General features: G+C 38.2%; 1 protein-coding gene across 4 annotated transcripts in view; it reads right to left on the reverse strand.

Annotated features, from left to right (window-relative positions):
- Positions 1–3999: 3999 nt before the first annotated feature.
- The window catches only part of calcrla (calcitonin receptor-like a), a 32562-nt gene continuing 21714 nt past the window's right edge, over positions 4000–14847 (reverse strand). For all 4 annotated transcript variants that reach the window (XM_031757361.2, XM_039599750.1, XM_031757358.2 and 1 more), the window contains exons 8-13: positions 14586–14739; positions 14438–14498; positions 14226–14292; positions 13007–13225; positions 12344–12385; positions 4000–8156 (exon numbers count right to left, since the gene is read on the reverse strand). In XM_031757361.2, the coding sequence (XP_031613221.1) occupies positions 7935–8156; positions 12344–12385; positions 13007–13225; positions 14226–14292; positions 14438–14498; positions 14586–14739 (765 nt within the window). In that variant the 3' untranslated portion in view covers positions 4000–7934. The remainder of the gene's footprint in view (positions 8157–12343; positions 12386–13006; positions 13226–14225; positions 14293–14437; positions 14499–14585; positions 14740–14847) is intronic.

Below are 14847 nucleotides of genomic sequence, written 5' to 3' on the forward strand. Positions count from 1 at the left end.
ATTTTTGTTTGAGCTGTTGGCCTCATACTTATTCTGTTAGCTAACAATGAACTGCTATCCAAACAGTTTAGATAGCAACTGTATGCAATTAAAAAAAAAATAACTGAAATTGTTGTTTGCAATTAAATTTGGTTCTCCATATAATTTACTTATAATTTTAATTCTTAATCATATGTTTAGAAAGCTATTTTAACTATTTAATCACATCTTTATCCATGTACTTACCCATTATTTTTAGCAAACTGTTAGCTAGCTACTCTAGTCAAGCTTATTCATTTAGCTAATCTTCCATTGCTGAGGTCTTTCTCTAGTAGGGAATCACTGGGCACTATACAGCGGGCACTAGACAGCTATACAGTGATCTCAAACAATGGAAAGTCCAGAAAACTATGGAGGCAGAAACAATGGAGAGTCCATTTGAAATAACACGTTTCTGCAATAACAAGTTTGCACCTACAAACTTCTTGACATCTGTCACGTGTGCTCAGTGGGAACCTTCTCTCATCTGTGAAGTGAACAAGGTGCCAGCAGTGGACCTGCCAGTTTTAATGTTCTCTGGCAAAAGCAAATCACACTGCACTGTGCTGAGCTTTGAACACAGGTCCCAAGGAAGGACCTCATGTCACCCTGTTGGAGGCTGAGTCTGACAGTTTGTTCTGAAACACAAGGGAACAGATGGAAGTCCTGTTTGCCGGGTTGATGCTCATCCGTGGCCCCGGTTTATCTCCTCTACAGCATGTATAGCTGTATCATTCTAGAGGAACTGGAGTACCTGTGCCATCTCAATGGGCTGCGGGTACCATCTCATGCGACAAGATTCTTTCGATCTTGTCGTTTCCTCTCCAGTGGACAGACATGTTGGTACCTGTTTCTTTTGCACCAAAGGATGTCAGATTGATTCACAATGACTAATGCTGACTAACTGGACAGATTGACATCCCTGAAGTTGAAGAGACTTGGCAGAGTACTGTAATGATTCAAGGGCGTAATTTCCAGGGGGGTTAGGGGGGTTATGACCCCCCCAATAATCAGACCCGACCAATATAACCCCCCCCCCAAAAAAAAATTATGAATTATCTTGCATAAATAGGCTGTTGATTTTCTTTACTCATTTCAGTTATTACCAGCAAAATAGTTGCATGTTTAATCATCTGGGAATTTACCCAGATTTATTTATTTATTTAGACAGAGATCTTGACACCCCACATGTTTAGCAGGAAGTTACGCCAATGTAATGATTAATTGTTCCATAATTTTATTTTTATTTTTGTTGTTTATGCTTTGAGCCATTGATTTATTTATATATGTGAAATATAGCTCATTTGGGTCAAAGTGTAGAAGAAAGTACACAATGTCAAAAAGAAAATAAAAAAAACACAACTCCCTGTTGTGCACTGTGTGGAGTGTACAGCTGTACCACAGCTTTTGAGGCTAAGTGCAGGTGACAGGAACCTAAAGCAGTCTCTCCCCCTTTTTTCAGCCAGTAGTGTACATAGTTACTTATTCAGGTCACGTAAGAGGGATACAAGCCAGAAGCAGCAGAGAAAGCGACATGAAATGTCTGCTGACATATAACTACAGGAATTGTGTTCCTTAACAATTTTTCACCACTGAGGGAAAATTATATTTTTAAAACTTTTGCCCAGGTGGCATGTTGTGGCTTTAAGCGAACCTGTCTTGCCACATGCTGAGCCAGATAAGGGTCATAAGAAATTCCATATGAAAGCTCAGGCTGTTGTAGGCAGTGGGGCAGTAAATCTGTGGTGCCAGGAGTCTTAATTGGACAAAGCAAGATGCATACTGTAGAAGGCTGGATTTTCTTTACCTTTATAGCGTTGTAGAGTTTGTACAGTTTTATGCATTAAATTCTACTAACCAAAGTTGTCTGCTCAAAAGTATAGTGCGCTGCTAAAGTGCACACTCTCAGTAGCATGAATATAATCACTCATAGTCTCATAAATAATATTATACAGCTAAATATTCTATTAGGACCTTGCTTATTTGAAATATTTATGAACATTATACCATTCAAGAATAGCATTAGTAGCCTTAGGGTTGTATTCAATGTTAATCCCTACATTGTCTCGATTTGCATGAACATCAATTCCAAATTAATTACAGTGAGAGTAAATTCACTGAGACATGGTTTGTCAGTGGAACTTATACACATAAAAACATGCTAAGGTTATGGATGGCTGATGTTTGTAATACATAAGCAAGGTAAAATATCTGTTAAAAAACTCATATTTTCATATTTTAAAGTATGTATTACTCAGTTTTCCTAGTCGGTGTTTAAACACTGTAGGGATATGATTAGGGGCTGGGAATCAGAGCAACCCATGCTACTGTCATAATACTGATGGTACCACAGTCCACACGTCTTTATACAGGTGAGCAGTGGAAAGTATCCTTACATCATATGTCACTGTGCTCTGCTCCACACAGGAAGTCTGCAGTAGGGAATTATCTGCACAAAATTTCATAATCATCAGCATCCTCCCATTGACTGAGGACATCTTCATCAGTAGTTGGAGGAAGAGGATTGCCAGTATCATGCAGACCTCTTCCCACCTTGCTGATGGACTGTTTACCCCCACTAGGCTCTGCAGCATTAGGGCCAGAACAATTACACCCCATCCCAAAAGCTATCACATTCAAAAACTCTGCAACATGCTACAGACCTTTTCACAGGCAAATACCCACATACCATTACCATGCACAATACCAAATTACACAAAATGATTCTTTCAACTTTGCAGTAACACTGAATATATGCTTCCAGCTGGATTGACCAGCAGCCAGCAGCCATGGACCAAAATCTGTGAGGAATCCTACGCTTTGTTCAGTCCGTGCCGTGAAGAATTAAGACAGTTCTAAATTTAAAAGACATGACGGATTATAGATTTGTGAAAAACGTACAGCTATCAAAGTGCGGGACCATGAATCATTTTTCACTCTATAAAATCCAACTCATCTGTGCAATGTTCATAAAAAAAATATTATTGCACCTCAGGGTCTTTCTGTACTTTGCAACACTTTCAAGTTTTGTGCACTTAGTCACCTGTTAATATGTTGCTCATAAACCAGGTTAAATTAAGTAATTTGTATTAATATGGTTTTAGTCATAATCTCCCATTATCACATGATTTTTTTAATAGACTCTTCAGAAATTACTCAACGCTTAAGGGATTTGGGAACGGAACAACATATAAAAAATGAAGCTTGTTTGTTCACTTCGACGGTTTCAGTGGGGACTCTTTGGCAACATAGCAGATGTTTCTCATTACAACAGCCCCCACTACAGAGTCCCAGACGTGTCAAATCAACTACACAATTCAGTTACACTGTGTTCTTTTGGGATGTTTCACTTCAACACGAAACTCATAAATCAAGTATATAGTAGATGGGACAAGTGAGAATGATATGAAATGTTACACCGAAGCATTTACTGCTGAATAGATTTGCTTGAATGGCTGTAGAATAATGCAGGCGAGAGTTTAGCAAACTGAACAGGACTTTTTATGGGCATTGTACTGCAGTTTGATGCAGTTCTTTATCTTGGGTATCTTTTGCTAAGCATACATTCAAATTAAGGAAACCGGTAGTTAGAGACTGTGGCACAACCATAATTATTGTTACTGTTGCCTTTGAGAGAGGGGGACTAGTCTGCGACCACTTGCAGTCAGTTGCTATCTTTGAAGCAACTTCAGAGCATAAAGTCAGTCTGCTTAGTTTGTCACATCTGTTGCCATCTCACAGAAATTCACTGCTTACATTCAGAGTCCAGCCAGAACCTCAATGATTTTAAATAGAAGTTCAGAAATTCCTCCACAAATACCGACACAGTTGCTGCAGGACAGCAGTTTAACTATTGCAAAGACATTGCATTGTATACTAATATAGTATATTGTATATCGTATCTACATACTGTATTAGTATGTAGATACACACAAGATAGCGACATTGTCTAATTCAGTGAAATAATAAAAAAAGAGACACTGTACGTAAATATGTGTATATACGTTCTTCACATCCAGAGAATAAAACAAAACCATTTACATTCAAACAGCAGTGTGAAGTCATTGTGTCAAGACTACCAAAGTTAGATACAGTACAGTATAAACAAAACCTACAGACATAGTCCTCAATGCTTTTGTCATACTTTACAACATTTTACCAAGTGTCACCGGGGACATCACAAATCCTTTGGAGAGTCATATGAAAACATTTCACACATAAATACACAACTTAAATGATACACAAGATTTACTACATTTACCAAAAGCCCTATGGCGTTTCCACAAATCTGAAATTACTTTCATCAATGATTATGAGGCATTACTACAGAATAAATGACTATTTATGGATACTTTACAGCTTTCTCATTGTACATGAATCAAATGCTGCAAAGCAGTGCAGCGTCAACCATACATGCAGATTGTATAGTTTATGTTTAAATGAAGAAACTGTCCTGCAGATCTGATATGATAAAACTACAAACTGTATGTTGGATATTAAAGCCTGATCTCACATAGAATCAATACAGAATGAATATTGAGAACATATGACGCAAACTGATTGGTTTTGCCTCAAACATTAACCACTTACGAATAATGTTTCTTAAAAATACGCCAATTCATTGTTTAGTGTAGAAATAAGTGCTTTAAGTCACAGCTGTATTAAAGACTGACAATCAAAACATACAACAGTTATCATACATAAATGAATAGCCAGCAATGTAAATGTATTGACCTCTTCATTGGTGGTTATTTCAGATAGCCATGAAATTTTTCACAAATGAATCTTATGAAAGAGTTACTATATTCATCCTATTTCCCTCCATTTAAAAAAAACACACACAAACAGTGGTTGAATGCTTTCATGAGTATACTATACTCATTAATACTGTATATATAAATCATGCATACGCACACTCACACTTGTCCTCTTTGCAGAAATGTTAGATTTACAAAATATTTACATTGACTGATAGTGACGTGTGTTCCCAGCATTATGGAAAATGTGTTAAAATGATTTACAGTGAAGAGAAAAAAGACAAATAAAAAAAAGAAACAAAAGTCCAAAGAAGGTTCTGTGATGTGAATGAGCACTAAGAACACACATTTAAAAATGAACTAAATGCTTTCAAACTGTCAGTACACATTTTTACAATTTTTAGTGGGTTTTTTTTGGTTTTTTGTCATGTAACATGTGACAAGTTTATCATGTGTACTTCTTAATAAGGCTGTGTGCAGACTAGCATTAGCACTATGCTAAAGCAGAGGGCTCATATACCTTAGCCCAAGTTATACCATAGTGCACCAGGATGACTTGGAAAGGTTTTCTTTATACCTCACTCTCAGGGAATGAAATAGTTTTAGCCTTAAAATAAATCACAGTAAATTGTGTGTTTTCATCCCTGGTCACAATATAACAACATTTTATCAGATACCACTGGCGTCCCATACAGAAATATCAGAAATAATAGTAGTGAATAATAAAACTACCAGGTATAGGAAAGGATCATGGTTTGTAAATTCATAACCCTGTGTATATAAAAATTGCTCTAAACCAGTGTGGTTAAATACAACACCAAGAGCTCCTCTACAAGTGTCTATACGTGACGATCTGGGGGCAAGAGATCCCTTAAACTTGGTGTGTTGTAGTACCACAACCTTGTAAGTATTGGAGACTCCAATGGCTTTGACAAAACATCAGTATTTCAGCCCTGGGGATGGCTAAATTAATGCATGCACTTTTATCCACTAATCACTATAAAGATTTGGTTCACTGAGGTAAGAAGGTTTTTGCCCCAGACAGGATTCATATAAAAGTAACTGAGAAAGCACCAGTCAGACCTAAAACAAACAGGCAGTGGAAGTTTTGGGGATTTGTATAATTTGCTCATGCATGAAAATAAGGAACGTTATTCCTTGACACTTCACACAGATCTAATGCTTCTTCTCTTTTGCCATTTTTTAATTTCTTCAGCGTAGTGGGAAGCGTTAGTGGACATTCATGTTGCTTGCTTCATTTGCATCATGATTTATCCTGGTTCTATTGCACTTTCCATTTTTTATGTGCAAACTGATTACATGATCACTGAACTCAAACGTTCATACTGGCCTTAAGACATTGTTTCGTAGCATGACTATCCTTTAAAAAGACGGGGACAAAATGCAAAAGTAAGCCCACCTATATCGGGATTCAGCGGCCTGAAGTTCTCAGATAAAGTGAGTCTCTTACAAATCGGCAAGCTTTTTAGTACAGATAGTACGCTTGCTAACATTAAGATACAGATTCAATTTAGGTAGAAAAGAATGTGTACTGGCTTCGAAGAAGATGGAAGTGAATCTACCATAATTTCTAACAGTTGCACTATAAAGAAACAGAAACATGGCTTTGTTCATTACACAAGAGGGATTAAATCTTTCTCCTCTTTCTCTGCGCACATTAATAATTCTGGTCTTCTTCAATTTGATTTAATTTTCTTCCTACTACGGTACTGGAAAAAGCAGCTCCTCATCCAATTAACTTCCTGTATTCAGTCTGAAAACTGAGTACTGTTGACATCTTAATTATTTCTAAATGCTTTAAGAGGGGTATGTAAAGACAGCAGTGAAAGGGAATGTGACGTGTGCTTAAGGAAGCCAAGTCTTTAAACAAATGCTGCATTTCATTTGCCTCGGAAGTTGCACGTCAGAGCGGGGTGCGATGTCACTCCCGAGCCGAATGCGTCCTAGCTGCTTCTGCTCGTTCGCAAGGTAAAGCCATTCATGCATGACTAGCAATATAGCGCTTTGCTTATTTTATAAGCTTAAAAACACCGCTGCTGCATGTTCACACATAAAACGTGGTCAATGCTCTGCATATGGCTTATTCAGCAAGTCAGAAATACACAATAGTAGCTTTACAGATTACATGCACTGCTATACTGGATTGTAAAATCGTTGTTGGTGGGAATTCTCCAACCTTTTGAGTTGGAAGTCAGATTTGAGGGGGGTGTTCCAGTTAAAAAACAAAAAAACAAACGCACCATTGACTGTCAACATTCAAATGTGGCTTCTCTTTGATAATATTGTGTTAACATTGCAACCATGTGGCCTAACTGATGCACACGTTAGTAAGGATCACTTGAGCATGTGCAAACATCAGCATGACTAGAAATGAAGAACGTGAGCTAGTGGCATGAACCAAAATCGCCCACATGAACTGCACACACATGAACTGCACACTGAAACAAAGAAAAGTTTATGTGCTGCTGGCAAGTCATATCAGTATTTAATTTTGAAAAACAAAAAAACATGTATCATATAAACCTTTCATAAATACTGTATGATATTTAATCCATTTTCATTTAATAAACAAGAATATGTTGATAAATTAAGTTTAACATGTGAAAGATACAGATATGTTTAATACTTCAATATGCACATGTTAGACGTCCTATCTGATTCATTATTGATAATGAAAAAATAAATGAGGCAGGCAAGATTTCTTGGTTTGGCACTAACCGTGTCAAAAGAATTTACAGTGTAACAAAAGGCCTTTTGTGCACAACATGAACCTGGGAGGATAATCAAGCGTCAGTAATTATTGATTTAAAAATGATTTAGTCAGGCTGAAAGATCTGAAAGCATCGTAGTCCAAGTAAAGCAGTTCAGATGCAAATTGTAGACAAAGCACAGCGCAGGAGTAGCTGTATCAAGCTCACTGTACAGTACAGTTAAAGGGCCTGTGTTGGTGTGGATAAGAAGTTATAATTTCCTACAGATGCGTGAGAGCCCGGATGTACAATCCTTTTTTTCCCCCTCACTCGTTTTCCTCTATGTATCTATGGGAAGTGGCCAGTTTTCCCGGATGGCGAGCTCCAAGCATGTGGCAGATTTTAAGGGTGATGGTGGGATGGACAGAGTCTGAGAGCACTGTTTGTGTCAGGCGAAGGGGCTGTCTGACTTCAGTATGGAGGCATCTGTGTCGTGGCAGCCTTTGCCGTTCATGTGTTCCGAGTGACCGTCGATGCTGTAGCAGCCCTGTACCTCGGTGATGGAGGAAGCTGTGTAGGATGCTGAGCGCAGGGCATCCGAGTGGTTTCCTATGCTGCTGCCAAACTGGATATGATACTGGTTCCAGTGCCGCCTCAGAACAGCTTGGACCTGACCAGAAGGATCATATATCAGATATTAGCTGACAGGGAAGCTTACGAAGGTGATATAAAGCCTGAGAGTTCAAGTGATAAGCCCAAAGTAATTTTGCATAAGATGGCAGGACAAAATACAAAAATAAATATTTAGATGTTTGGGGTTTTTTTGCTTTGTTTTTTTTGTTTTTTGTTTTTTTTGGATCCCAGCTTCTCCATCCACATCTGTGAAAAGTCTAGGCGGACTTTCTGAAAATTACACTTTGGTAATCTTAGGACAACATTGGTAAACAACAATTAAAAGATTTTTTTTAGCCTTTAGACCAGGGGTGTCGATCTCCAGTCCTCGAGGGCTGTTGTCCTGAAACCTTTACGTGTGTCGCTGCTGCAAAACACCTGAATAAAATTTAGTAGGTAATTACCTAGATTTGACTGTATGCTGAGGTGGCAACCCCAAGACCCTACTCAAGTACATTTAAATAAAAGTGTAAGTTTAAAAAAAAATCCTTCTAAAACTACTTTTATTGCACCATGTTCATTCACTCTTAAGCTGCTGTAACACAAATCAGATGGCTGAATTGCCACCTTAGCCTACAGTCAAGTTTTATAGAGCTAACAACCTGCTAAATTTTATTCAGGTGTGTTGCAGCAAGGACACATGTAAAGATTTCAGGACACCAGCCCTTGAAGACTGGAGTTCGACATCTGTGCTTTAGACAAAGCCAAAGTTAAGATGAAGTTATGTTTATATAGGCTAAAAACTTTCTAGCTCCAATTGTGTAAGCATGAAACAACTCCTTATCTGATGGTCAATGAAACAGTTGATTTAAAGACAATTAATTAATAAAGCGGTATATTCATTGATGAATTTCTTAAATATGAAGATGATGACTGTATATTATCCGAAACTTAAAGAAAAGTAGAAGCAGTAGTAGAAATAGAAGTTGATAAGCATTTTCACATTTTCTGATGAAAGAAAATAGGAAAATATTCCCCTACAAAGAATTGCATTTCTTCTTTTATCTATGCTGATATGAAACCTTTAAAATGACTTGGCTACTCGCAGACATGATAACCCCAACAAACAATGGATGTCAGACAGACGTGCAGATCATGTCTATATTGGGTCCATTGGTCCATGACCAATTCTGGACATCTATACGATGTCCAAACAGGGTCCACAGTTTTGGCGTCTAACCATGACCCAACCTGGTTGTTACGTTCAACATTTGAATTTTAGACTGGGTAATTTTTGGGGGGGGTCATTTGGATGTCTATGATGGGTGCAGGAAATTTACATGATTAATAAATTTAATATTTTTTTTTTATTTACAAATATCAAAATTGTTGTTATCAACATGACACATAAATATATGGATTACTTACAAACAAACATGATTTATTTTTTGTTAGCTTTTTTTTGTTTTGCTTGTTATTTTTAATGTTCAATAGTACAAACAAATAAGTTGATTCATTAAAATAAATAAAAATAAATCCATGAAATTTTTCACAAATGAATCTTATGAAAGAGTTACTATATTCACCCTATTTCCCTCCATTTAAAAAAAAACAAAAACACAAACAGTGGTTGAATATAAATAATAAATAAATAAAAAAGTTAAAGCAAAACAGGCTTTAACTTTTTTATTTATTTTAATGAATCAACTTATTTGTTTGTACTATAAATATTCCATACATGGAAGTCATATGGACATCAACACTATAAGTATAATGGATGTAGACAATAGACATCACTTGGTGTTACAAAACAACCCCTTCAGCGGACCAAAATTATACGTCCAAAAATGACTTCTAAAAGACATCACTTTGCTCAGTGGGATATGCCTCTTATCACCTTAAACAGATGTGCTTTCTCTTAGAGATTATTTCCCACAATTTTAAATGTGATCTTAAAATGACTTCATCCTTTGGGACGTGATAGTCTAACTACTTGAGACTATTTAGACAACATTTCTAGTAGACAATGGCAGATGCAGTAAGCATGTACTGAGGTTGGGGTTTGGGCAAGGCCTTAGAGGGACTCGGGCCAGGCAGATCTCAATGCACTAATGAGAGGTGAAAGAATTGAAAAAGAGGGAGGAAGAGGGGGTACGAAAAGGAGAACAAACAGCTTGTAGTGTAGTAGGGCATATATATACACAGAGAACCGGGGGAGGGGTGTATCTGTTTTCTAGTTCTTCATTAGATTCTTGTGACACAGAGACACTTTATTAGGGACATCAATTCAACTGCTATTTTATTCAAATGCCTTATTAGTCAAACATATGGCAGCAACAGCATGTAGGCATGCAGACTGACGATCTGCTGAAGGGTCATGGTTGTTGGTGCCAGACGGGCTGCACAACCTACACAAAAATCTCTAGAGTTTACAGAGAATGGTCCAAAAAGAGAAAATATCGACTGAGCGGGAGTTCTCTTGGAGAAAAGGCCTTGTTGATTTCAGATGTCAGAGGACAATGACCAGACTGCTTTCAGCTGATGGCAACAGTCACTCAAATAGCCATTCATTACAGCTAAGGGATGCAGTAGAGTATCTCTAAACGCACAATACTCCGAAACTTGAAGCAGATGGAGTGCAGCAGCAGACGACCAGTACTGGTAACTAAGAACAGGAAACTTACTCTATATTTCACACAGGCTCACAAAAATCAGACAATGGCAGATTGAAAAAGACTGAATAGCATCAATTTCTGCTGCAACATTCGGATGGTAAGGTCAGAACTTGGTGTAAACAACATGAAAGCACGCAAACAATTCAGGGTGCTGGTGGTGGTCTAATTGAGTGAGATATACTTTCTTGTCACATTTTGGGCCCCTCGGTGCTGATTTCACAGCCAGACTGTTGTTGCTGACCATGCCCATCCCTCTATTGCCACAGTGTACCCATCTCCTAATACCTGCTTCTAGCAAAGTAACACACCATGAGTTCACTGTACTGAAACGGTCTCCACATTCACCAAATCTGTGTCTAACAGAGCACTGCTGGGATGTGGCAGAACGTGTCACATCATGGATGTGCAGCAACAAGTCTGCAGCAGCTGTGTGATGGTTCCAGCACATTGGGGAATCTATTTCATGAAGAGTTGAGGCACTTCTGAAAGCAAAACCTGGAACATGCATGACCCATTTCTTCACATAGCATTATTTCCTTTTCACTGTAAATTCTCTCTGAAGCTCTCTTTGTGAAAAACGTGTTTTGATTAAAGGATCGTTCTATTGTGCCTTACTGAGTCAGCGTTTCTGAGTATAGAAATAACAATGCCACTTTTTCTTTGAGCGTATTATGAGCACAGGATTAGGACACACTATGGCAGTAAAATCATAAGATAAATATCAAAGGGAAGTTACTTAGTGGATCTTGTAAACCATTCACTTCAAGCAAAGTCAAGTTCTATGCAGACCAATTGCCTGCAAAATTGAGAGTAATCAGCGTGTAGCTCATGGCTGCTTGCCAGCAGCATAATTTCCAGTCTTTGGAGAGCAATGCTGGAGAAGTAGTACGCCTTTTGTCTTTACTCAACAGCTGCAAGCACAAACAAGCTTGGGGCATAGATTCAGGTGATTTTATTTTACAATGTTTATTGAAAATTACTTCTCTGCTGTAATTGACCTTCTTTTCACCTACCGCAGCCTCTTTTTCTTCAATTGTAACCACAGGGAAAGCAAGTCAAAACAATGCATTTGCCAGCATCCAGAATCATAGGTTTTGATTTTTTACCATTTTTTACTAAATGCCCAAAGATGATGTAAGCTACTTTAGTGATTCCCCAACCTGGACTGAAGTTTCTTGGGTTATGGAAAATGAAAGGTAACATTCCTAATCTTTTGCATGACCTGTATTTTATTTTATTTTTTTGTTTTGTTTTTGGTCTGACAAAAAAGTAAGACCTTCGAACAAATGTGTACTTTGGACAGCCCATTCCAAGAGTTTTTAATTCAACATGCTATATTATTCTCTAGGGTATCTCTGCTGTAATTTCATTCAGTGTAATCAAGCTGGTAGCTTGAAATGTTATGACTACAAATTAGTTTCCACAACATTGGGAGAGTAGCACCGGGCAAATGACCCTGTCAAGGCATGACCCTTCTCAACCATGAGGTCAGCACAAGTGTGGGATAGGGTATGTACATGTGTTGAAATATCTAGAAAAAGAATAATAAAAGGGCATAACCCCGTCTTACTTCTCCATTGAAAAAACAGAAGATGGTGGCCACAAGCAGACCCTGGAATGCAAAAAAAGGAACACATTAAAAGAGAGATGACATACAGCTTGCTAATTGGTCTCAGGAAAGTTGTTTGTAGACAACATCTTAGGGTCTAAAGTGCTGTGAAGCAGGGAAACTTAAGAGGTCAAAGTGAATACATTTTGAAAGCTGATTCAGGCTGTTACTCAAGACATTTTCCCTGCACTGTGCACACTGGGACAGCTCAAGATGATCAGATAACACTTCATCAACTTCCAACGGATTTCAGTTCAGATAATTTGTGCCTTACTTCCTGCTGTTCTTGCCTGGGCTAGACAAACAAAGTCTTTTCTCTGGCTAATGAGAATGTTTGACTCTTGTTAAAAGCTAGAAAACAATGAGGTTAATGTCCATTTAACAAATGATTTTATTAAAATACATGTCTCAAGCACTGTAGGAGACAAAGCAATCAATTTTCATAATAAAATAAATATGTATTATGGAATGACAACAGAACTACACAAAGAGAAGACAGTTTGTAAAACAGTTAAAGACTGCAGTACATGCCACAGGCAGTCGGGTTTCTATGCTCTATATGAACGTGTAGAAATGATGAGAATCCCCTCAAGTCTTCACACTGATTAATAACCACTGTCTCACCTGGTAATGCATTAGTATGTGCATGATGTAGTCATATATTTCCGAAGAGACCCGTCCCTCTGGCTTGTAGGGAAGCAGGACGTACTGAATTCCAAGCAGAGGGACCAGGATGAGCGTGGCTCTCACAGCTTTCATGTAGAGACTTGATTCTGCTTGATGGGTCACCTTCAGTTTGGTGATGAGAACTCGCACAATGTTGAGTAGAAAGAACAAATTAACCTAAAGAGGGAATTCATATATGAATCAGCATTACAGTCTAGTCTTTTGATGGGATGTGATAATAAGCAATGCTTCAAGTATAAGAGCATAAAGAACAGTTTGGTACTTTCATATAAGAGGTGAAAATCTTTCTTGGTGATTGTTAGACACCGTTTACTTGCTGTAGGTTATTCTTTTTTTGTCCTCCTCTTGAGGAGTTCCCTCAGATTTTTTAAGGGCACAATGCACATCACGCTGATTCCTCTGAAAATAGTCTGGTACAAGGACTGGACTGAAAATGTTGAAAGACATTCAGCCCGGAGAACTATTGCTTAAGACCACTTCTAAAAAAATTACAAGCACTTCTAGCTCCTTGGAAGCAAAATATAAAGAAATCAAAAGTTCTGCACAGTACTGTATTTGAATTATTCAGAGACTATAAAGCTTCTTTTATGCATCATTTCTTTAAACACGTCAACCTTAACAAGACAAATGTTAACAAAAAACCAAAGAGGAATGTTTGCTTTTTCTAATAAACCGAGAAAGTCTTCAGTTTTTGTTACTGCGGGGTTAGAAGACACTGAGGTTACTTCTGATACACGTAAGGTTAGGAAACCTACACATAACATTTTAAAGGATGTTGGAGGCTGAACATTTAGTACAGACTGTCCTAAGGGACCAGCGTTCTCTGAAGCATGCTCCAATGTGCTGATTAGGTGAATTCCTAGAAAACAACACAAGCTTGGGGACCAGTGGGTGGATCCTCAAAGGGGAAGATGCATTGATTTCACAAGACAAACACATTTATGCATGTTCTGAAACTGTGTCCTGCTCACAGGACCCCCCACAGAGTCCACTCAGAGGAGGACAAAAGCAGCTTATTGTACTCTTTGCGCAACACAAACAGTGTGGCAAGAGAAACATGAAACAAATCAGCTGGTTTATTCTAGTAAACAGATATATAGTGATTTATTTGTTGAAACTGATTGGGGTTAGGAAAGAAGAGAAGCAGCATTCTTACCAAAAGAGCAGCACAGATGGGGCCGTGGATGATGTAGAGCAGTGATGTTTTCGAGCTAATCCAGCAGCTGCAGAGGAGAGGAGTACGAAAAAGGTTTACACAACAGTACCGTTGCATCACATAACGGCAAATCTATCACAGCAATCTGTGGGTTTCCTTAAAAATAATATTATACAGGAGAACTGCTTGCACAAGCAGTGGCGTTAACTCACTTGTCGTTGTAGTAGTAGCTCCGAGCGACGGCGTGTATGGTGGCTGGGATAAGAGGAAAGCCTGCAAAACAAATTGAGCAAGTTAGGTAAAGAAAGACCCTTCAGTTAGAAAAATGTAGTGATTAGCTGACTGATATCCTCTTCTTACCCCATCCTAGGAGATAGTACCACATCAGATGCTGCTTCTCAGCAAACACTGCCACCACGATGAGAGTGTGCAAATATATCCCCTCACACAGCATCCAGAAGTAATTACAGCCAAACAGGTACAGATGAATAAACTGGGACACTTTACAGCTTGTCTGAGGAAGGAAAACCCATAACAAATGTGGATACCGGCTGCTGTTTTACAGCAATTGATTTATGTTTAAATATTAAGCTAGAATGACCGGTGTAATGGTGCACATTAA

This window comes from Oreochromis aureus, linkage group 16 (assembly GCF_013358895.1).
Source record: "Oreochromis aureus strain Israel breed Guangdong linkage group 16, ZZ_aureus, whole genome shotgun sequence".
In the NCBI taxonomy this organism is placed as follows: Eukaryota; Metazoa; Chordata; class Actinopteri; order Cichliformes; family Cichlidae; genus Oreochromis; species Oreochromis aureus.